Source organism: Cyanistes caeruleus, chromosome 7, assembly GCF_971803275.1.
Source record: "Cyanistes caeruleus chromosome 7, bCyaCae1.hap1.1, whole genome shotgun sequence".
Lineage (NCBI taxonomy): Eukaryota > Metazoa > Chordata > Aves > Passeriformes > Paridae > Cyanistes > Cyanistes caeruleus.
The window spans coordinates 17045131-17068245 of NC_141707.1; the positions used below are offsets into that span (position 1 = coordinate 17045131).

Below are 23115 nucleotides of genomic sequence, written 5' to 3' on the forward strand. Positions count from 1 at the left end.
CTCTGTTTTAATCCTCTGTCTTCCAATTTTCCTTTTTCATCAGCTCACTGTGTTTTCAGGTCATCAGTGGTTGCTCTCAGTAGGGGTCAAGTAGCTGATGGCCTACAGCTGTATAGCATTTCTGTGCTCACTCCCAATGAAACTGCTGTTCCTTTGCAGTTTGTTCTGCTGGGTCAGAGCTGGCTGTACCAGCCATGGCTGCACACCAGTTAAAGGGCTGAAGAGGACCCCCTTGTGAAGGCTCACCTTTTCCATCTGCTCCTTGCTCAGGCTTGAAGAGTCTGTCCAGCTCTGCTCACACAGAACAGCTGCAGGCTGGGAAGTGCTGCTGTGGCCCTACTCTGGAGGCTGTAGGGAACGTGGCTGGGAATGCTCTCACCAGCCTCACCCTGCGTCCCTCCGCAGCAGAGATCTGAGAATTACATTAGCACGTGCACAAAAGGGGGAGTCCCACAGAGGCTGAGGAGCTGCTGAAGGCAGCAGGCTGGATGCCAAGGTACATTTGCTGTGGGAAGTGCTGTGTCTCAGGGACAGGCCTCCTGCTTGCACAAGACATGATCCCTGGCCCTAGCACGTTGAAGTCTGTAGCCAAAGACAAGAAATGTGACACGACTGTGGCACGCTCACAGAACACATGAGGTGTGCTTTGTTCTTTTTATTTAGGGCTCATAACAAGAGGGTTTAGTACACAGCAACAGTTAATTCCAAGTACAATTAAAAAAATTTAAAAATTGGGTTTTGCACTCACTGGAAGGTGGTTCAAATGGCACACACACTAAAACTTTACTGGCGGCATACAGCTCCCCAGAGTCCTGTGGGCTTGGTCATTTACAGTGGGGTCTGCATCCATCCACTGCATCAGCAGTGCCAAAGCAAAAGCACAGCGTGCTGCTCCAACTGCAAACCAAAGCGGGGGGTATCTGCTTTCAGAAAAAAGTGCATGGACAAAATCCATGTTAGACACTGACATCTCCAGAGAATTCATAGAAACTACTTGTCCATGCAAGTTGCAAAAGACACTTTTTCAAATGTGAAAAGAAGCACTTGTTCTTTACAAAAAAATCTTGGACATGTCAGCACTTACCGAGGCGCTGTAATGGAAATAAACTTGTACATAGCTCTTCCTATTAGTCAGTAGTGGTAGGATTCTTCGGAGGTATAAAGAGAAACTGCAACAAATGTACTGCACCCATTTCAGCAGGGTCCCCATATCAGTGTTCAGCAGGGTCCTGGGTGTAGGATTACCTCTGGAAAGCAGGCTGCTGCTGCCATCACTGTCTTGTTATATGTCTAATACAATTAGTATATTTAGAGTACCAAAAAATCCCCCAAACTTCTTCCCACATGGGCTGGAGATTACACAAAACACATGGGTGGGTTTTATTTCAAATGAAAGCAGCAGAACACCATGATCTGTGAATTATTCTTTCTAACAGCAGTTGTCAAACCTTGGCTGAATGAAGCTTTCAACACATCCCCGTGGACATGAGGCGTTGCTATGCTTGAAGTTTTAACATTAGAAATAGGTAAATAGGGCTGCTACTATACATTGACTTCAGCTACTGTGGGGGCAAATCCCCAAAACAAACCACACATTGTTCCCTTCTTGTACTGTCCTGACCTCTGTGTAATAACTATTTTATCCACAAAATGCAGCTGTGCCAAATACTGGGAGATGCCAGAAGCTGGGGAAGGTGAATATGCACAGTAAATTCTTGTGGCTGGCACCCCAGAAGCTGCAGCCCATGATCCTGCTGGTGCTGTTTCCACCACCACCTTCCCTAGAGCTTAGTGTTGTAAATACTTGCCTTAGAGAATGCAACAGTGCTGTACATTTTCCACTGCCACGGTTGCCAACATAGGTACTGAAGTCTCTGCATGGGGTTTGTAATGCTGCCCAAAATGCTGCAGTGCTTCACCAGTGACACTTAATACTCTGAACACAACTGCTGCTCCTAGTAAAGCCACAGCACTGTGGTCTTTTCAACAGCATTCTCTAAGCAGCTTCCAAAAGGGGGCCTGCAGAGAATACAGATATCACCTGCTTCACAAAATGTTCTGTTGCACCTCGGGGAGGAGAAGCTCTGTAAATGCACCCAGTTTACTAAACCACATAAAGTTCCATCCTTTCCAGAAAGGAAGAGGTGAAGGTTTTGCTTTATGCCTGGAGCCCACAGATGGAACAAAAAAGTTTGTTTCCAGCAGAGATTTGCATCCACAGCATCTGCTATGAAGTAGTGGGAGTTGCTAGGAAGAGCACAGCATTAAGTCACCATCAAGCACAGGTGAGAGACACCAAGAAGCTCAACAGTATCAGTGCACAGTCCTCTTCCACTAAGTCATCAATGTGCACATGCACAGTAGGCAGGCAGCCCACACACCCTCTGCTGGAAAAGGTTCCTCAGTCCTGCTGCCTCCTCGCTTTCTTTTCATGATCAACTGAAATACCCCAGGTAAAAGTGGCACTTTTCAGAAGGTCCATTACAGCCACTGTCAACTTTGGCTATCACCAAGAACCCTCAGCAGCAAGAAAAGAAAATGCCCAGCAGCTGTGAAAGGAGAACAAACTGCTCTAGCAAGAACTAGCTGAGTCTATGCCTTTCTGGCATCCACGGGTAAGCCAGCCAGCCACACACCACAGGACCTGTTGGGACCTGTGGCTCACACCAGCAGACAGCTCCAGACACTTCCATCCAACTTCAACCATCTACAGGGACAAGCTGAATTCCAGGAACACCTTCAGCCTCCTGATAACACATACCAAGCTCTATCATCTACCTCAGGTCCAAGCCACACCTCTTGTCCTCCAGTGAGAGCAGTGGCCCTGCAATGCATGTTTGTGTCTAACCAGCCAGACCAGCAAGAGATCCGGCATTGCTCTGGTGCCTACTCCAGTCAATGCACATGGACACCCTCAGGACACTCGGGCCTGGAACTTGCTGGCTGCCTCTCCTGCCCCTCTCAGCCCTCTGCTACAGCAGCTGAGGGGAAGGGGAAAAGGAGGGGAAAGAATGGGTGAGACATATGCAACCTCAGCTATCTCTCTTCGGCTGGAATGAAGGCACCAAAATGAACCTGCTTCAGCACTAGATGTGGACAGACTCGGTCAGATCTCCTCTCATGTAGGCACATTACAGAGAGGCAGCTGTAGTTAATAGCTTTGTCCCTGGTGCCAAGAGGAAGGAAGAAACCTTTGATACACAGTAAACCAAGGCAACATACACCGCTAGAGGATGCTGAACAATTTCTGTGCACAATGAAAACAGCTGGCTGGGCTAAGGCAGTTCTCACAAAGGGAGAAACATATACATTTTGGCCATTCAGCAAAACTCTTTGGGCTATGCTGGAGTGTCTCCTTCCCCCACCTCTCATACATACACACTCCCGCTTCAACAGCCTGTGATGCAGAACACCATGAGCTGTGGCAGCAAAACTCAGCAGTGAAGAGATGTTGTGCACCTTATTTAAAATACTGAGGTGTTTCTCTCCTCACCCCCGATTTGCCACCCCCTTTTAAAGTAAACCTGTAAATTAAAAAGGGGTGGGGAAGAGAAGGTTTTGGACAAGGAGAAGTACACAGGACAAAACTGGAAACACAACCCTCACTGACTTTACTAGCATGCAATCTATGTAACACTAATATACAAAGCCTGTTTACCTTGGCCTGGTCTATGACCATTACATCACATCATCCCCAAACAAGCAACAGAATTAAAATCTGTACAAAATAAAAATATGCATAAAACTCAACAAATTTCTTTACATTAGTACTGCATAATAAAGCATAAAACCAGCAGGAGGTGACCCAGAAATTCCATCCACAGCAGTTCTTGCACAATAAACAATTCCATGTACTATCAAGCAGGGACCAAACTAACCCCTGGTGCATCAGACCAAAGCCAATTCTTGAGGAGCTGTCACACATTTCCACTTTCAAGGTTTTGCAGTCTCATCTTCTGTGCTGGGCTCTGGCAAGCATTCGTATTACACTGCTCTGCTCTCACAACACAGAAAACTTGCAAGACAAAAAACCAGCTGATTGAAGATTAAGTATCGGACACAGTGGGAGTACACACTACCCCACCCACCTGCCAGAAGTGTTCAAGCACAAGCTCTTGCTCAGAGTGGGTTGACACACGTTTCACTGAAGTGTGACCTGCCAGCTGCAGTTTGGGTGCGCAGGCAGAGGTTCAGCTCTCACTTAGGAACTCATTAAGCTGCCCTTATGATGCATTTGAGCACTGTGGGCTCTGTTTTTGCTTCAAATATACCCAAGCCAAGAGAAGCCAGGAAAGCTCTGATATTCCTGGAAAACACAGCCCCCCCTATAAGCACTAAAGGCTTGTCAATGCTGCTGTTCAATCACCTTTGCTACAAGCACCACCTCCCTGCGCCAAAAGCTTAGACCTGCCCAATGACACTAGAAACAATTATTCCAGTGACTGCACAACCAGTGGTTCTGGACTTGCTTCCACAGAAATGATGGGCTGAGGGAACAACTGAACACAGCTACTTCTCAGTCTTGCTGCAAGAAAACTTTTCAGAGTAAATGGCTTAAAGGGTATTTGTTCTGGCACTCATCCCAAACAATGCTGTCAGCTTCCAGAAAGAAGACAACATGTGGATTAGCAAGGGAGAAAGCGACTTCTATCTGCACATGAATTTCTTCCAATTGTCCTTCCTGCAGACTTTAACCAAACCAGTTTCTTGCACACTGTCACAGGAGTTCCACAAGCTCACAGCAGGTGATCATATTCCTCTATGGCCTACAAACACTCATTTGTTTCTTCCTTCTTTTCCTCTGAGCAGCTATGGCATCTCCCTGCCCAGGCTGGCACCAAACCTGCACCTTCATGCTGGCACTGCGCTACCTACCAAGGTAGTAGCAGTACTCTGATTGAATACCGGCCTTTCTGGCTGCAGCCTTGCCTCACCTTGGACAAGCTACTCTTGCTACCAGCTACAAATTGGCCAGGTGACAGCCTAAAGTTGCCCAGGAAGATGCCCTTGCCCAGGAGACTCTCATAATACAAGATCAGCTCAATTTGCAGACTAACAAGACTTAACAGGAAATTTAATTAGTAAATGCATAATATTTACCCAAAGGTAACATTCAGATGTTCCTATGGGCAGACAAGTACAACCATCACTTACAGTGATCTGCTGTGTACAATCACTGAGCAGAACTTTTAAATGAACTAGATTAGGAAGCAAAGTATCATCGCAAGGGGCTACAGAGCCTTCACTTGGTATTACTCCACCCCAAGCCACCAGTACAGCTCAAAATATCTATTATAATAAACAGTGGAGAGGGCTAGGGGAAGAGCTAGGACTACTACTAGTTACTGCTTGGATTTCCATGGGAAACCAGTACACACAACAGCCCTTTTTGCTTCCGCTGAAGAGATTTTGGCAACAGACATGAAGACGACAATTGTCGTTTGTCCTGCCTCTGCACAGGGCTCTCACAGTACATATGCAAATCTAGTCATCAAGTACAAAATAGCCAATTTACAATACCTGATTGGATTTTTAAGATTATATTGTGCATAAAACTAAAGTTGGGGGCAAGTTTCTCTAGTGCAAGCAGGCATGAGTAGATTTGAACCTTAGATCACACCCCCTAGAGTTAATCCTCAGACCCCGGGAGGACCTGTAAACTTTGTTTTGCCTTCACCATCAACGGCATCTGTGAGTTCTGTTTGAACCGGCAGCAACCGTGGCAAGGAGCTCGCTGTGGAGAGGAGCACACTTTTTTTTTTTTTTTCTTTTTTTTTTCTTTTTTTTTTGTGCAGAACACAAAACAAATATGTGGCATTCAGAAGATGAGAAATGGGGGTGGTGGTCCTCTGGGCTGCAGCCATCTGAATTGTCTAAACTGAAAGGTGAGTGAATGAAAGCCGGCTCTGTGTGCCCTGTGTCAGCCTACATGTGCAGAGCAGCCGCAGAAGTGCTTATGCTAAAGATGCATCCAGCTATCTGGAAGTCAGTTACAGGAACGTCTCTGTGTAGAAATCCCAGTGTTTTCTAGCACATGACTGTCCTTCCAGCTGCACAGGAGTGTAGTGTAGAAACAGGAGGGATGCTCACTGGCCAGTAACCTTCACCACAGGCATCCAGGACATCCCCAGTGCCAGGCACTGCTTCCAATATAAGTACCGTGAGGGCACACAGGATTCCTGAGACAGATCCCAAGGCCTGTCAAAAGTCAGAATTCGAGTGAAGTATGAGCTAATCAACAAGTTTGTTACATCTGAATGGGTCAGCTTAATTCAAAGTCAGATAGCTCAGGATAGCCTCTGCTGGCAGCTGAAGAGCCATTTGTTCAAATAACTCAAATCACTATTGTCTTATTGTGGGGGGGAAAATAAAAAAAAACCAAACCAAACCCAGAAGAGTGGTTGTTACAATTATCCTTCATTCAGTTATACTGGACAGGGTCCCAGAGGCTGGTGGAGATCTGGGAAGCCCTGACAGCTCCTGCAGCAGGAGATGCAGTGTTCTGTCCTCTGGTCTTCACTCTGAGTAATGCATGATTGACTCCACATAGTTCCCTGGGAACAGCCCCGTCACTCCATTCATGACCCCCTCATACCAGCCATCATCATTCTTCTTGATGACATAAATGATGGCACCTTCCTGAAATGAGAGCTCATCTTCCTTGTCCTTGGTGTAGTCATAGATTGCCACCACTAGGAAAGAACAGAACGTGACTGTTAGGAGAGGAGGAGGAAAATGCAGTCACCTCCCTTGTCCAGGCATTGCCTCACCTGTGTAAGTGCAGAATGACCTGCTGAGAGAAACAGTTTCTTCCACCCCCTTTTGTACAAGCTCACACTTAGAAGCACGTAAGCCAGGACTCCTTTAACTCTTCTATTCTTACTATTTCCAGACCCATCAGAAGAAGTGTCCAACTGTACGATAAAATTTTGGTGTGGAACAATACAACAAGGTGGTTGTGAATCCCTATGGCTGTGACCACACGAAACTATAACTACATGTGCTAAACCAGATTTCAGCACAGTTAAGAGCAGGAAAACATGGAAGAGAGAGTGTAGCAAGAGCTCTCTTTAGGCCACAGTATGAATGAGCCATGGCTGATGTCCCATACTTCCATCTTAGCTCCTTCCACATTTAAATCTCTAAAGCTGCATGTGCACCTCAGAATCCAGCAGCCACTCCCAGGACACACGGCACCACAGTAGGCAAAACCCTGTTAGGAGCCATGAAGAAGGAAGGTGGAAATGTACACATATTGTATCAGGACATTTTTCTTACAGCTGCAAAATATTTTACTGATGGCACAAAAGTTGTTAGGAAAAGCAAAGAAACTGGACAAAGAACTTGGAAATACTAAATGGAACAGTCCTGAAATGCCAGAAAATAGACATCAAATTGATACATTTTTCCAATCTCAGTGCTATCATTATGTGTTTCATAGAGAAAGTTAGTTATGCCAGACTCTGAGTACTTTAACAAATAGCATCAATCACTGCTTTGAGCACTTGGCAATGAAACATGCAGTGCTGCCACTAAGGAAATAAAAAAGTATGTTGGACAGGGATCCTAAAACCTTGTACTGAGGATAGATGGAAAGATACTCTAAACTAAAGCAAGGATTAAAAATTAACAGCATGTGTTCATAAAACCACTGTCCAAGAGTCCTAGTAAACTCATCATTCTTTCCAAAAGAAAAGAGATCATTTCCTTTTGAGGGAGCAAAGGAATCAACACAAACCAACACTAGGGAAACCTGGATCCAGAAGAGATTATAAAATATACAGATCAATCCAAGTGGAAAATCAGAGTATGTAAAGTATTTTTTTTTTTTAATCATTTGACTAAAGCATATTTTAAAAGCACATGTTGTTAGCTCTACAATTGTGCCAGCAGTTGTTAAGTGACTTATTCTGTACACTTTTGGACACATAATTCTAAGTAAACAAAACACCAATGGAGAAAGAAGTACATTTTTAGCTTGAAAAACAAGTGTATGAACACGTGATGCATTCAATTTAAGTCCTTCAAAATTCCTAAGGGTTTTGAAATTTCTTCCTAGAGTCATTGTGCTATTTTTCTTCATTCTCTTTATGACAATAATCATCATCATCATCCAAGGATCACGGTAACTTCCAATTTCTTTTTAACTTTTGAGTGTACTCTAGTCCCTTTGGATACTAAATGGATTCATTATTTCATGATCACAAGAAGGAAACTCTTCCTTAAGTCTGTGAAGAAAATTTGCTTCTTGTTAAGCCTCATAAAATTTACCTGAAGCCTGGCTTTGTTTTTACATTGCCACTGCTTCCTCCAGCATGTTATTTGTGTACTGGTAACAGTCCTCTCTCTAAAAGGCTGTTTAATCCTTCTGTCTGTAGTCCCCCCAGCTCAAGCTGTGCTTGTCACATGTCCTGAGTTAGGAAGAGTCCAGTACTGCAAGAAAGGCTCCAGATGAGACAGGAAGCAGCAATACTGACTTAGGAGGTGGCATCCTTCCCTGACAGCCTGAGCCAGGGCCTCTTTTAGTTTCTGTTTGAATATGTTTCAATGCAGCTATGAAAAACAGAATTACTCATTTAGGTTGACATTCTTCCAATCAGTGATCTCTGGTTCTTCAACAATTACAGAGAGTTTGGCAGAACTCTGTTACATCCAACTGACCGCAAATGTAGGCTAGGCTGATTATCCAACTGGAATCTGTGAACACACACTTTCTCTAAGTGGTGTAAGTGCAATTCTTCCTTTTGGATACCCATTTCCATTCATCTGATTTGCAGAGCCAGGTCTTTTTCTTATCTTTTCCTGCCACATATGCAGACACAGAGCTCAATGGAAAACTGCAGTGCACATCCCTGGACACTGCAGGTTGGCTGTTGCTATTACAGTCACATGGCAGTGTCCTCAAGTCCAGCATCCACAGTAACTATATCCTACTTAACAATTTCTCCATCTGTTCCAAATGGATCTGCTATTCACTTCCATCCTCAGCTGCAGGCTAGAGCATATCTTCACATTAAAGGTACCTCCCACACTGCTTGACCCTCTACAGGACAGGGTCATATTGAATCCCATTCCAATTTACAGCAACAACCCTCTGTGTTGGATACCTCTTTGGTGTCCCAGCTTCTGTTGCAAAGGTCACCTACCCTAACCCTATAAAAGTGCTCTCATATGAACTTAAACAGGAGAATGGTCATGTCAAAAGTACAAATACAAATCCTAAGAACTGAGAATTCTACTTATTGGGGGTAAATATGTTGGAAGAGCTACCTACTTTCATCTGTTTTGTCCACTTTCAATCATGTGGCACAGTATACTATTTATAGGAACTTTAGGAGTTGCCACAGGATAAATTATTTTGCTGAATAAAGCATTATAACTCCCAGCAGTGTAAGTATACATGTTCTCTGAGTATTAAAGTCCTCTTTTAGTATAAGATAAGTCATTAATTTTAAAGCTTCAAAGCTTGCTACAAAGAACTCACAACCAAGCACTTCTCTCCCAACTCTAGTAAAGTAGTCAAATCTCTAGACATGGGCTGAATAGAGCTATTAATGTAACTACAACAGAATCCACACCTATGTAAATAGCTCATTTTTTTTCTGGCATCCTAAAACAACTATTTAATAGTTCTTCATACACTGAAAGCAATTGCATTTTCTATTACTTTTAAGAGTGTTTCTAAAAACAGACCAACCTTTCAATGTTTTGATCATCCAGTTTGAAAAATACAGATCAAAATTATGTCTTTGCATGTGTCTCTACATCAATAGAGACAATGTTTGGTTTCTTATACTTTTGTTCTCCACAGGAAACATTTTCTAACTAAAAGCCTGACTTTCTCCAGCTTGTCTTTCAAGACTCCCCTTTATAGTTTTGTTATCTCATGTGAGATGGAACAGATCTGTGCGTATATGCACCCATATAAACTATTTTAGTTCTCAAGCTCAAAGTCCCACAGGAAAGCAGAACAGAACTATCATTCAAATATCATTATTTCCTCAAATAGAAAGTTGTATCTCAAGGCATGTGCACATACAGCATGCCCCTTGTATTAGTATGAGACACTTAGAAATACACACCAGGACCTCTCTCTTTTGCTACTCACTAAAGTGGTATGAAAGAATCTAGGCAGACTCCAAATCCAAAAGCAGGATGGCAGGAGCACATACAAAAAGCTGTCTCTTCCAGCTGCAAACCTACCCTTTTCTAAGTATGTCCTCGGTGCCCAGGGAGGGTCCTCCTCAGCATAGGGATCACTGTACTCCACCACAGCTGCTTCCTCCTCCTCATAATCCTCTGGAGGTGGGGGTGGGGGTGGAGACTCATCAAACACTGGCTCATCCACAGGCGGTGGAGGGGGAGGAGTATCTGAAACTGAAAGAAAGTAACCATACAACCATGAAAGTGTCTCTACAGCCAGGGTAGCTGCTTCAACTAATACTCTCTATCCCAATTAATTGCATTGGGACCAACCAACAGCTATAATTTGTGAAAATTCACTAGAGACAGGAAAATTCAGAGAAGGGAGGACCAGGTCCCTCCAATATAATTATTTATTTTTTTCCATCCTTCACAAGTTCAGACAAACTTGCAGAGGCAGTAGGAAAGGCAGAATTCTGGCTATACACAGACAAATCTTCCATCAGCTCAAACCAAAAGCCTCACCCAGTGATAAAACATAGCACAAGGAAGCAGCAAACTTACTGTTTTCTTGAACTCTGGCCACAAATCCCATTAGTGGTAACTGTGGAGTTACCTGTAGGATGGAGGGGGGAGGAGGAGCAAGGGATGCTGCCACAGAAATTAAAAAGAGAGAGGCATCCAGTTAGAAACACAACAAAGCAGCAAACAGGAAAGTAGACATCATCACCACTCAGTGCAGCAGACTGCCAAGAAGCTGAGATACGAAGACTGACATTTAAAGAAAAATGGCTCAGGTGGTTTAAGCATATTCCTAATCCTTTCTTCAAGGATATTAACATTAAGAATCCATGGAGAAGTATTTTTCTGATTTGTCTATGAGATACCCTTTAAGATGAAGTTTCTTACTAATATAGCACCTTATGAACAGACCTAAGAAATATATCAGAGGACTCTCTGCCTATAATCCTCCTGCTTTCAGATCTAACTGTTATTTATAGAGGTGACTAACAGCATCCATGAATCCCCAGCAATGAAAATGGATATACTTCTTTTTTTCCCAAGATGTAGGCCAAAAACCCCCCACTGAATGAGGCAGCTATTTCAGACAAAACAGGAAAAGATGCCTTTTGAGAAGCGTGCAGATCTGAAAGATGCAACACTTCTGATCTTATTGACAGAACACAGCACACTGTGCTGCTGCCAAACCACAGGGCCTATTCCAGATGTGCTGCCTGGTTTCCTCCCCTCCTGACTTCACTGCACTGAACTCTGAACCGCCCTTTCACTGGCACCAGTGAAGAAGAGCTCTCTACTGGTACCAGAAGAGCTCTCTCTGTACAATAAGAGCTGCCTTTGAACAATACATGTGAATTCCCAGTTAAAGAAGATACTTTCAGCCAGTTGCAAATGCTATAACACTGAACTGTGGTTTAAGCCTGGAATGCAAATTTCAGTTATCTAGTTAAAAAAATCAGCTAACTAGTTTTATATGAGTATATAATGAATAATGCAGCAAATTCTTTAGGCAAGTTGCAAGATGATTTTTCAGACAGCACACCTTAGGAGGAGCACAAATAATAAATTTCTTGTTAGTATGTGGCATACAAAAAACATTTAATCATGTCCAAAGGGATTAAGGGGAAAAAAGTCTGTAGTTTATGTAGCAGTACATTTATTTAGCTACCAGACAGAACTAAATAAATTTCAGGCTAATTTCAGAGGTAGTAAGAAAATTGACAGGTATGATGTAGCATTTTTCAGAATTAATTCACATTATCATAGCAAGAGAAAAGAGTTCTACAGCATTTACAACTTGTGTCTCAAAACAACTTCTATTTGCTCATTCCAGTAACAACTATCTTAAGTGCTTTGAATTTCTTCTGTCACTCACATTCACATTTCTTTCAGAACCACACTCTATAAATGAAAAGACTAACAGCAACCATCCTTTTTGTTGCAAAAATATCTTGTACCTCCATATAAAGTAAGTTCCACTATCTCACCATGTAAATGATATCTCTTGAGAAAAAGCTGAAATACATTTCTGATTTTGGATTCCTTGACTCAAATGACATGACCTCAGAGTAATTATTCCTTTAAGTGTAACCATGATTGCTGTGAAAAGATTTGGTCTTGCATTTTTTCAAAGGAGAAAAAGGGAACTCAAATTTCAAGTCCTACTGAAAAGCAGTAATATTCATCAATTCAGTATCCTTGTCCCTGCTTTTTCAATTATATATGCTATAGAAGTGTTTCATTTCAAATGATTCCTCTATTCAACATCATATGGACTCAAACAATCCATATTTACCATAGGAGAGTAGCTCCAGTTTCCTTGGTCTCTTCAGTGTACTTTGTTCATGAGCTATATATATTTCTTTGAAATAACAAGGCTTCCATGGAGAAAAATAAATCACTCTAGACAAGCACGCCAAGCAAATACAAAAAAATCCTAGGTTCAGTTTGGGTTGTGTGGTTTAATCGCAATGGTGATGCTAACACTAGCTGACATTATTCCTTGTGTATCTTAACCCCTCAGTCTGTGCTTCAGTCTTTGCACCATGCAGGGACCATCATAATATTGTCTCTATATGCTGTATGACTCTAGTTTTGACATTTAAGAGGCCATACAGTAAATATTTTATTATTATTTTGTTTATTAAATGCATCAGAAGATCTTTACCTCTGCTGTATAAACATCATCTTAAATGCTCTCTCCTATCTTCCTTCCATATTGATATTTTTAATACACAGTTGCTGTAAATTAATTTAGAAATGCTCACGAGCATCTTCTACTAGGCTGCTTCAGACTGGTAGGAATTCAGCTGTACAAATGGGGTGGGGTGCAGCCACCATCTCAATACTTGCCCAGATTTTCCCACATGGATTTTAGCCTGTGCTGAGCTGTACATTGCTTAGATAATGATATCCAAAGTTGCAAGGTTAAAGCAACTTGGCTAGCAAGAGTGGCTTTAGGACAGACATATGCTGAGATCATTTAGAGTCTGCATTTCTTAATACTTTCTTTTCAGTTGTTAAAAAGGTCTTGTCATGAAGCAGAAAAATGGTATTGTCTTCAAGTGGCATTTAGCAGAACAGGGCAATGCAAGTATCTTTCATCCTCCTGTCAAGTGAATAAACTAACATTTTTTAATTTTTTTTTAAAATGGCAATGGAAATAACAGTACCGTGTTATTGCCAAACAGCCTACAAACAACAAGAAGGCATTGCTGGCACCCTCCTCTGCCTCTTGCAAGGTCTCTCTTTCTCTTCTTGTTTTCTGCCTCTCTTCAGGAATGCTGGGAAAAAAACGTGGCCTCTGTCCTGTCACTATGAAACCTGCTCCTTCCAGACACATCAGTGCCTCTGTTCTTAAGGCTTTCATCAATTATGCATGCTTGAGCATCCTCTCCTTTCAAGGTGAGCTCAAAAAAACCCTTGGTTTAGTGTAACTGCCAAGCTAATAAATTTTGTATTCTGCTGGTATATCAAAAAAAGTCTCTTACTACAACTGCTTATTTATATTGTCTCAGATATGCCAGTATAACTGAAGTATTTTGTTTGTGATTTACAGTTCAAATGACTAATCACCATAATCATTACCTTCCTTCTGGATACACAGACTGAACTGTGGTTATGCAATTTATTTTAAGTCTATTTGGCATCTTCTATGATTACATATTAACAATGCAATGGCAGCTTGCAGAGAATTATCCCTTTGCTAAAGCAAAAAATGCATAGCAGTCTTCAAAAACTCTCTGGATATACTGAAAATCGTCTTTATTGCAAAAATTGCTTTATTGTAATCCTGAAAGGTTTCTTTTGTTGCTATAACCCTTCTTGCCTATTCCCCCCTTCAGCCTTGAATATGCACATAATGTGCTTAGAAAATATGACCTATTTCAGGCAACTGGGCTACAATTCAGCCCTTCAAGCTCCTCCACTTCCCTGTGCCCAGAAGGACCATTCATTTCCATCTCAAGCTCAGCACAACCCTCACCCTGCAGGGTAGCTCACAAACAGTAACAGCCAAACTTGATCAAATCCCTTAAATGCAGGATTTGGCCTAATTCCAAGTTCAGTGCTCAATTTTTAAAAAACAAACAAAATAAACCAACCAAACAAAAAACCCCCAAAACAACCAAGCAACACACACACACCCCTTCAAATCCCACCATCACAAAACACCAACATACTCTAGTAGTATTGCAACTCGACATTCAATCTTGCCAGTATTAGGGCATTTCCTGACAAGAAACCTTCAGCGTGTTCCCTGCATCTTTCTGTAGCTTTGTCAAAAGAAAAATTCTTCTCTAGTCTGGTATAAAACCCTTCTCCTGTCCCATCAGAAGCACAGGAAGGAGGACTCCTTAGGTAAAAAGGCTACTGTGTTATGCTGACACACAGAATGCTCACTCCCTGGTAAATCTCCTCTTGCTTTGTAAGGCAGATCACCCATAAAATAACATCACTTGTGGGCTTAGCAGATGACACAGCTCCCTCGCACCCAAACACCACTGGTGTCCCCAAGGCATCTAATGCTTATCCCGGAGTAACAAGTGCAACTGTTTGAACTGTACATGACCCAGAAGGAAAAAGCACACAAGATAAAAGACTGATTCTTGAAGAACCAGCATTCTGGTGCAAAATCAAACATCCATCGGACACCAAAGCAGGTCCATGACACATGGTGTAGTTCAAGGACTAAAGTTTGTCTGATAGGGACTGTGACATCAATTGTAAATTATCTGGCAACAAAGACAGCATTTTTTAAGATGTTTGCCATAATGGAAGCTGAACACTCTGCACTTGCACTGCAGCTTTGGCACAGCTACCAGCAATATTCTGAAAATGCAAGAGCTGCAATGGAGACAGAACATAAAATTTCAGAGAGCTGAAGGTCACTGTGTTCACCACCGCTGATTTCAGTGGAGCAGCCAAGCCTTCTTACCTGGGTTCTGGTTGTAGAAGGGGCCCCCGTTCATCTGGTTCTGAAGGCTCGTCTGGGATGTGATGGAAGGAGGCCGCCGATACGGCAAAGACCCCCCGATGGTCGGGGGCGTGTGCCGAGCTGCAGGCCTGTTCATGCTGTAGAACTGAACTGGGTGACCTAAGGTAGAGAGAGAAGTGCATCAGCAAAGAGAAGGATGATGCCTGCCTTCAGTTTCAAAGGTTCAGAAAGGTTTCCGGCTCTTTAAGACACTCTGCATCCTAGGAGGAGTCAGCCACTTCGGCTGCCAGACTGGCAGGACACTGAATGTCTCAAGAGCAAAGGAAAACATAACAGTCCCAACTGCCTGCACTCAGCACTGCCTACAAAAGCCAGTAGGAAAATACAAAGGTGTTTAAGCTACGAATCTTCAAAATTAAAGAAAATAATATCTGGTTATCTATTTTAAATAATGTATTACAATAACTTCTTGTGAATTTACTTATTTCTAAGCCTGCAAAAAATTCCCCAGTTCTGCAATGAAGGAAAATACATGTAAAAAATAACTGCAGGCAATTTCCAGGATTCAAAGCTGTTACCTTCTGTAACTGAGAAACACAGAATTACCTATCTTAGTGCCATTTAGAAGATATTCAGAGAATCATCTGGGGAGAAGAGAATGTTAAAAACTGCTCGAAGGATGGAATAAATGAAGTCCAACTAAAAGACCCTCTCCAAGAGAGCTCTCAAAACAATTCCTCAAACACTTGCTCTGTATTTTCATTACTTCCTGTACTCAAGACATGGATTGTGAATCCCAGCAAGCAATAAATGAAGCAAGGTATCTTCTGTGCTCACATAAAATTATCTGGATTTTATACTGTATGTAACAGCGAGCTGGATTTATTATTCCTAGATGACTTATTACACCCTATAAACTATTCTGCCTCCACCATTTGTCCTAGAAGCAAATTTGAGAGTTTGCAAGAAAACAAGGGAAGAAGGGATGGTCAGTGTGGTTGAGGAGAGAAGTAAATAGAGAAACAGAACAAAAGAATGTATAAATTTAAAAAAACCTGCATTGTTCTTCATTATGTCTTGCTTGCTTTGCACAACTGTGTATTAGGTCAGTAAATAAAAATACAAGTTGCTTGCTCTGTTACTTGCTTGTACGAGCAAATGCAGAGTCACATTCCTTCTGCTTTGTACCAATAATGTAGTGTACCATATAAGAAAATGCACTTTTTACAAATAAGAAACAGCTAAGAAAGAATCCATTCTATAAAGGCTTTTCCCCATTTTTCCTGATGTCTTTCCAATGTGTGTGTCTCTCTCAATGTATTTGCAGAAATTGGTGGAGAGAAGGGAGGAGAGAGGGCTAAGAGGTTTTTAAGGACCAAAAGCTATGACTTCAGAAGTGGTGACCTATCCAGTCTCTTCAAATACTTTATTTCAGAGAAGCCATACAAGCAATCACACTAACAAAACAGGGAAACAAAAGATCTTAAAAATAGTAACTAATGCGAAATTTCTCTTATGAAACTGTGAATGTGAATTTACAGTCATTAAAATATTAATCTCTGCTTGCTTTTGACTTGTTAAAAATATAGAAACTACATGGCTTAAGAACTGGGATACTGACAGTGCATCAAAAATGGAAAACTGATTGAAGCACTATATGCCACAGCTCATCCCCAAGAAAGTAGTTTAGTCACGATCATCTTCTGACATCAAAATTCATCTCATTTAAGAAACTTCTGGTCACACTTAAGGAATCTAGTGTAATTATCTTCTAATTTTGTATGAGCCATGGATCTTCAAACCACATGCAATTTCAAGAATGCTTCTGGAACCTGGTGTTATTTTTACTAAGCGACGAACACTAATAAACACACAAACCAACTCCCACCCCTGGAGGCAGCCTTCCCACCATAATGTAAAGTAGCAAAGAATGCAGGTAGCTACACATGAATTTGGCTGTCTGAAGATCTTTACACTGCAATCTCCTCATCAAAAGGTGATACAGGTTATGGTTGGTAAGTGCTACACTCTGCAACTTCAGCACATGAGAAAATGGAAAGCGTAGCATTGAAAAAAAGGAAGTTGCAATATACACCCTAAATACCACATATGAAAACAAAATGCTTTAATAATAGTCCACATAATAAAAGCTTGTATTTTACTAATACTGGACACAAAAACCCCACCCTTTTCACCAGTTCATTAAAGGGAGATTTGTCATTTGACAGCACTGAAGAAACCAGTTGCATAAATTATACTTTGCTAGATACACTTTTTTTTAATCATATTTAAAGAGACTAATAATTAGACTCAGAACTATCAGTGCTGGTTCCTGCCAAATATAATTATTCTGTGAGGTTCTCAGTATCCAAACAGAAATAAAATTATGATTTAGCAAATTATAAAAATGTAAAAATAATCAAATTATAAAATTAAATTATTGTTGTTAATAAAATCAATAAAATGTAACCATAAAATGTAACAAATACAATTGATTGAACTATACATTACCCAGAAGAAAAAAGCACACAAGATAAAGACTGAGTAATAAAGAATCAGCGTTCTGGTGCAAAATCAAACACCCATCTGACACCAAAGCAGGTCCATGACACATGGTGTAGTCAAGGTTAAGTCACACCTTGAATTGTCTACTGTCACGATGACCTTATAGTTGGGTATTAGCAGATATTTTCCAGTTATAATTAAACTTCTTTTTAAATTATGAATCACTGCTGCTGAAGTAACTTTGCAAAGCCTTGGATCATGATCACATCTGGGTTCATCTGCCCAGCAGCTGGAGCAGAGACTCACCTGCAGAGGGTGTGGAAGAAACAGCAGGGGGAGTTGGAGAGGTGAAGCCATCAGCAAGGGGCTGAGCTCCTGCAGCAGCAGCAGCAGCATCTGGGGCAGCGGAGGAAGGGGCAGGAGGAGCAGGAGGAGTGGGGGCAGGAGCAGAGGTAGCAGGAAGGGGAGAAGTGCCAGCTGAGCCAGCAGGGGCTAAGTGAAGAGAGGAGGAAGAGGTGGAGTTAATAAGGAGATATGTTAGCAAGGATTAGAGAAAGCCTCTGACTATTCAGTGTTAGCTATTTATTAGCTGCACAGTATTTCAGAATGCACAAGATGAGAAAACAATGGAGCTATTAAAGAAAGGCTCATTCCTGTGGAGATGGTAAATGAGGGTCAAGCAAATCCACTTCTTTCCAGGTCTGAAGGGAACACAACCCAAACTTTTCAGTGAAAGCCATTACTTCTGAAAGATGTCTTTGCATTGTGTTATTTATGCTCCAATCTCTAGCATGGCTGTCTTTAGCTTCTGTATGAATTAGAAAATATAAAGAGGAAACAGAAAAATTTCCAGCTCTTTGTTTCAGAAGCATCATGTATTTTGCTGCAAGCCAACTACAGGATCTTCTTCACTGAAAAGGCTGAGCAAAGGAAAAAAAAGTACTAATAACACTTCCTACTTCTGGAAAGTCTGGGGCCCTTACATTGAGCAAGTATCTCTTTGTGACAATTCAGGCTTGCATTGATGTACTCAAGATATACTCTGTGCCTGCCTCTCATTCCATCTAATTTTGTAAACATGCTTCTATGTATCTTCTATGTTTTGTAGACATGCTTCTATGTAGCCAACGAAAAAACATTTAATTGCTTAAAAAGACAAGGGAGAAGTGTCCCTCAGCCCACTGGAAAAGGTGCTGTGTCCTATCTTGTCATATGCAGGCAGCCAGGCAAAAAATTCTGATAAACAAATTAATACATACAAGGAATATTACAGCACATCAGACACTCAGAGAAGATACTACTTGATTCAAACTCGTATTAGCAATAGCAATGAACTCTGGGCTTCCCTTGGATTTTAGGAAACTGCAAAAGCTCAAGGTTAACAATGAAGCAGAAAGAGGAACAAGAAGTTTCCATTTACCTGGATAGACACTAGGAGGAGATGGTGTGGGAACAGCAATGGGAACACCTACACTTCCACTTCCACTATTCTCTCGACTGCTGCTCCGACTACTTGGATGGCTTCCTCCACTACTGCCACTGCTGCTGTAAGAAACCAAAGCAACCAGGGTATGAATATGCTGCTGTTCATGCTGAAACACAAGATCCCTCACAGAGCATCTTACAAAATCAGAGAAGTAACAGGGAACAAGAGAAAAAAACCAATATAAACCTATACAAAGCTGGCCTTTCCTGAGACTCTCCACTTTGACTGCAACACAAGAGGCTTTTTTTGCAGTAAGTTAGCCTTAGTGAACTTGCCCAAAAATTAAACACTTCCAGAACATTGTTCAAAGCACATCATTCCAGGGTTGTTAAGCTCCTACAGAACAAATACACAAATTTTTCCTTAACTTTAAAACTTAATAATGCTTAGACTGTGATTTGTATGCTTTCATAGGAGACAACTAAAGCCTAAAAGTTTTAAGACAGTAAAATTCAGATTTCTTATCTTTTAAATCCACTTGTTTGCCCATCTTCAAGTGCTTACTATGTTTAAAAAGATTTCAAGGGAAGTATTTAGATCTATCACATCATGAAACTAATTATCCTACAGAAAAAGCTAGTCTGCTGCAGAGCCTCTGGTAATGCAGTTTAGCTTTATTCTGTTTGAAGTCCTCAATATCCCCAAAACACTATGCTACAATTTCAGCTATTCAACAGCAATAAAAATAAATAAATCAAGCTATTAAACAGCAAAGACTGTTCAAAAAATGTCAAGTATCTAAGAGCCTTTCAACATGAAGAAGGCAAGTTATGTACAAGGTCTTCCCCCAGTTTGGCAATCACTCAGTATAATAGTATCATGATCTACCTCCTTGAAAGACTTCACAATCTTAGTAATTCATTAAATACTCTAAGTGACAGCACTAAAACTGAGGTGAACAGGGGATTAAGTGAATAATTTTAACACAATTCCCTATTCTGGCTTTTTTAGAGCTCATTCTCTCATGCAAAGGAGATTCCCAGTCCACAGGATGAAGGAGGGAGCTTCCCAGCAGGGACAGGTGGATTTACTGTTGAGCACAGCAGTTTCCATCCCTGCGGTGCGGGCCCTGCGGTGTCCCTGCAGGTGCGGTGTCCCTGCAGGTGCGGTGTCCCTGCAGGCGCGGTGTCCCTGCAGGTGCGGTGTCCCTGCAGGTGCGGTGTCCCTGCAGGTGCGGTGTCCCTGCAGGCGCGGTACCTGTAGGTGCGGTTGCGCTGGTTGACCGAGGCGGTTCTGACGGGGCTCTGCTGGGCCGGGGCCATGGTGCGCGTCGGGCTCGGCACGTAATCGTTGGGCACCACCGGGGGCCGCACCGGCTCCAGTGTGCGGTACGGGGAGTGCCGCCTGCACAGCACAAGCACACGTCACAGCCAGTTAGGGTAACACACACAAACCCAGAGATTTCTCACTCCTTCAAAGACAGCTACATACTAATCAGGAACGTGAGCTTAAAAAATGGGCTTTTTCTATAATTTTACAGTACTTATTTCGTAGGACAAGGGGGAAAAAAAAAACAATTAAGGGTGTTGTTCATCACACACATGAGTGCAAACAGCACTCATACCACTTATAACACATTTTCCTACGGTCAAAAACTAAGGTCAGGTTCATAAACTTTACTGTGAAGTACTTTCAACAAGCAAGCACAGCACAAATAATTAATGAACGGTGCCATGTACTCATTTTTCAGCTGTTCATCACCACCTGCAAAAGCCACAGCTAATGACATTTTATTCTAAAGTATGTAATTGTTAAGTGTTCAGCACTGAGAAAAAGGTTCCTGTTGGGAAAGGCTCATGATGCCCACTGTCTTCAGGCAGCAGCACACTAACATACCAACACATGATCGGTGTAAGAGAATGTGGATAACATCTCTTGGCCTCTGTGAATGGTTAAAATAAAACCATGAAACCTCTCCCACCACAGAAAAAGAAAGCATCTTCCCTCTTTTCCCTTCTGTTCACCCACTCAGTAACTGCACTTACCCAATAGTTCCTTTTCCTGACATTGGTGGACTTGGTGGCTTCTGGGTGGGTGGTGTTGTGCGAGGCAGCCCACCCATCTTCATGTTCTGGGTGCTGACCTGCATGAAAGAACGGGGAGAAAAACGGCCTTCACTGAGCTCAGGGTCGAGGGGAGAGACACTGAGATGCCTTTAGCAATTAACTCTAAGTAGGGGAAGGTTGAAACAAACAAAAAAATTGAGAGGCCATGCGTTTTATATGCAATTTCCACTCTGCTAGAAGTCAAGAGTTGAGCTCAAAGGACTCTTTATTACATAGTTTTTAGAAATTGTACAAAAAAGTGAATTTGCCTTCAGGATATCACATAAATATTAAATCTCTGAGAATACAGACACTGTACCTAACCTGGCTGAACCTCCCAGACATTATTTGAGAAAAAGGCAGTTATTTCACATGGCACTACTGAATGGTTAATTTTCAAAAATATTATTTAACACTGTTTAAAAACACTAAGGTTTATCTAAATAGGCCACAATATAATGTAATTTATACAGCTATGGAGAAGTCAAACTACTCTATAAATATTACCCATTGTTTTACTGTTTTCACAGCTTATAAAATCTTTTCAAGATATTTACTTTAAATATTAGTTATATTAGTAAACATACAGAGAAGGCTGTTCTGAGAAAAGTACAAATGTGGTTTTTCCCCCCCCATTAAATCTGTACCAATTTCATCTCAGAGTTTATAAATAAATGGACAGGTAGAAAAACATTTAGCAGTGATGTGATATAACTGCAGTAAAATAATTTACTCTAACTTCTTTCAAAAACTCATTTGCATTCCTGACTGATTGACTAATCTAGGAATTGTAAACAATTGTTACCCATGTGCATTTTGTTTCTCTGTAGTCTGCCAGCCAAGCAAAATTCCCTTGATGCACACATCCTTACAGGAATCAGTACACAGTCTGCTTACGAAACAGCTCGGATTTATGACTGCCTGAGCTACTGCTTAGGCACAGAGACATTCAGCAAACCTAAACAAGTGTGCTTACATCCCTCTCTCTTCTTTCTGCCATGCTCTATCTCACAGAGTTTCTTCTTTCTAAAACGTAAGTCCTGGCTACTGCCTCCACCTCCCATAGAAAAATGAAACAGTGATCAAGGCACTCAAGAGTATTTGCAAACATTATTGAAGGCAAATTATTCCTTCATAATTTGACTCTAACAACTCACTTAAAACCCTGGCAGTGTTTAGATTTGTGAATTGATAAATATTGACAACAATATAAAGAGTAATACATTCAGTATTCTAATCCACTGAAACTTGATTCTCTGGCTCTAAGTAATCCCAGTGCTATCACATTTTCAATCTGCAGGGAGGAAAAGCAAACCTAAGCATTGGAAGGGGTATTTTTTTCAGATTCAAAAACAAGCATTTGGATTTAGTTGTGCAAGAGTACTCTGTAAAGTCAATTTAAGACAAAATTATTTCGCACAGCATTATAAAGTCCTTTAAGCCAACTCTAAGCAACAAGAAATCTAAAGTTAATTCAAGTGAGGGATGAGGTAAGCACTGAACTACAACTACTTGAAGGGAAAAGGGGAAGTGTAAAATGAAATACATTTTATTCTATACACGGAACATTTAAGAAATAGCAAAATCTGATTTTTTTTTTTAAAGTTGCAGCACCCCCTGTATTTCCTCTTCCATTAAACATGCCTGTTTCACCCACCCACCTATTTGAGTTTTTAAAAAAAACAAACACACAAAATCCACCTTAATTAAATGTTTACTGAATTGTCTCTTGCTGTTTTTCAAACAGCGCACTCAGCCTCTGCTTTTGGATGTTTTTAGATGACAGACCAATCTGTGTGCCCCTGAATAGTCCATTTAGGGGTTTTAACTGGCTACACTATTGTTTCTCATAAGATGATGTAACCACTGGCTATCACTTTACAACTAATATAAAATCCCATATATTTGATACAAATAATGTTATTATTTTATATACCATGACTGCAAGAACAACAATGAATTTCTTGCCATCCCCAAGGGTA

General features: G+C 41.4%; 1 protein-coding gene across 30 annotated transcripts in view; it reads right to left on the reverse strand.

The window, feature by feature from the left end:
- Positions 1–640: 640 nt before the first annotated feature.
- Positions 641–23115, reverse strand: part of ABI2 (abl interactor 2) — a 78433-nt gene continuing 55958 nt past the window's right edge. For 9 of the 30 annotated variants that reach the window (XM_086897551.1, XM_086897537.1, XM_086897534.1 and 6 more), the window contains 7 exons: positions 21074–21171; positions 20286–20432; positions 19023–19147; positions 15098–15256; positions 10708–10794; positions 10204–10377; positions 641–6692 (listed from right to left, as the gene is read on the reverse strand). In XM_086897551.1, the coding sequence (XP_086753677.1) occupies positions 6517–6692; positions 10204–10377; positions 10708–10794; positions 15098–15256; positions 19023–19147; positions 20286–20432; positions 21074–21171 (966 nt within the window). In that variant the 3' untranslated portion in view covers positions 641–6516. Of the gene's footprint in view, positions 6693–10203; positions 10378–10707; positions 10795–15097; positions 15257–17908; positions 18095–19022; positions 19148–20285; positions 20433–21073; positions 21172–23115 lie in introns of all 30 variants that reach the window. The other 21 variants (XM_086897530.1, XM_086897528.1, XM_086897536.1 and 18 more) reach the window with 8 other exon arrangements.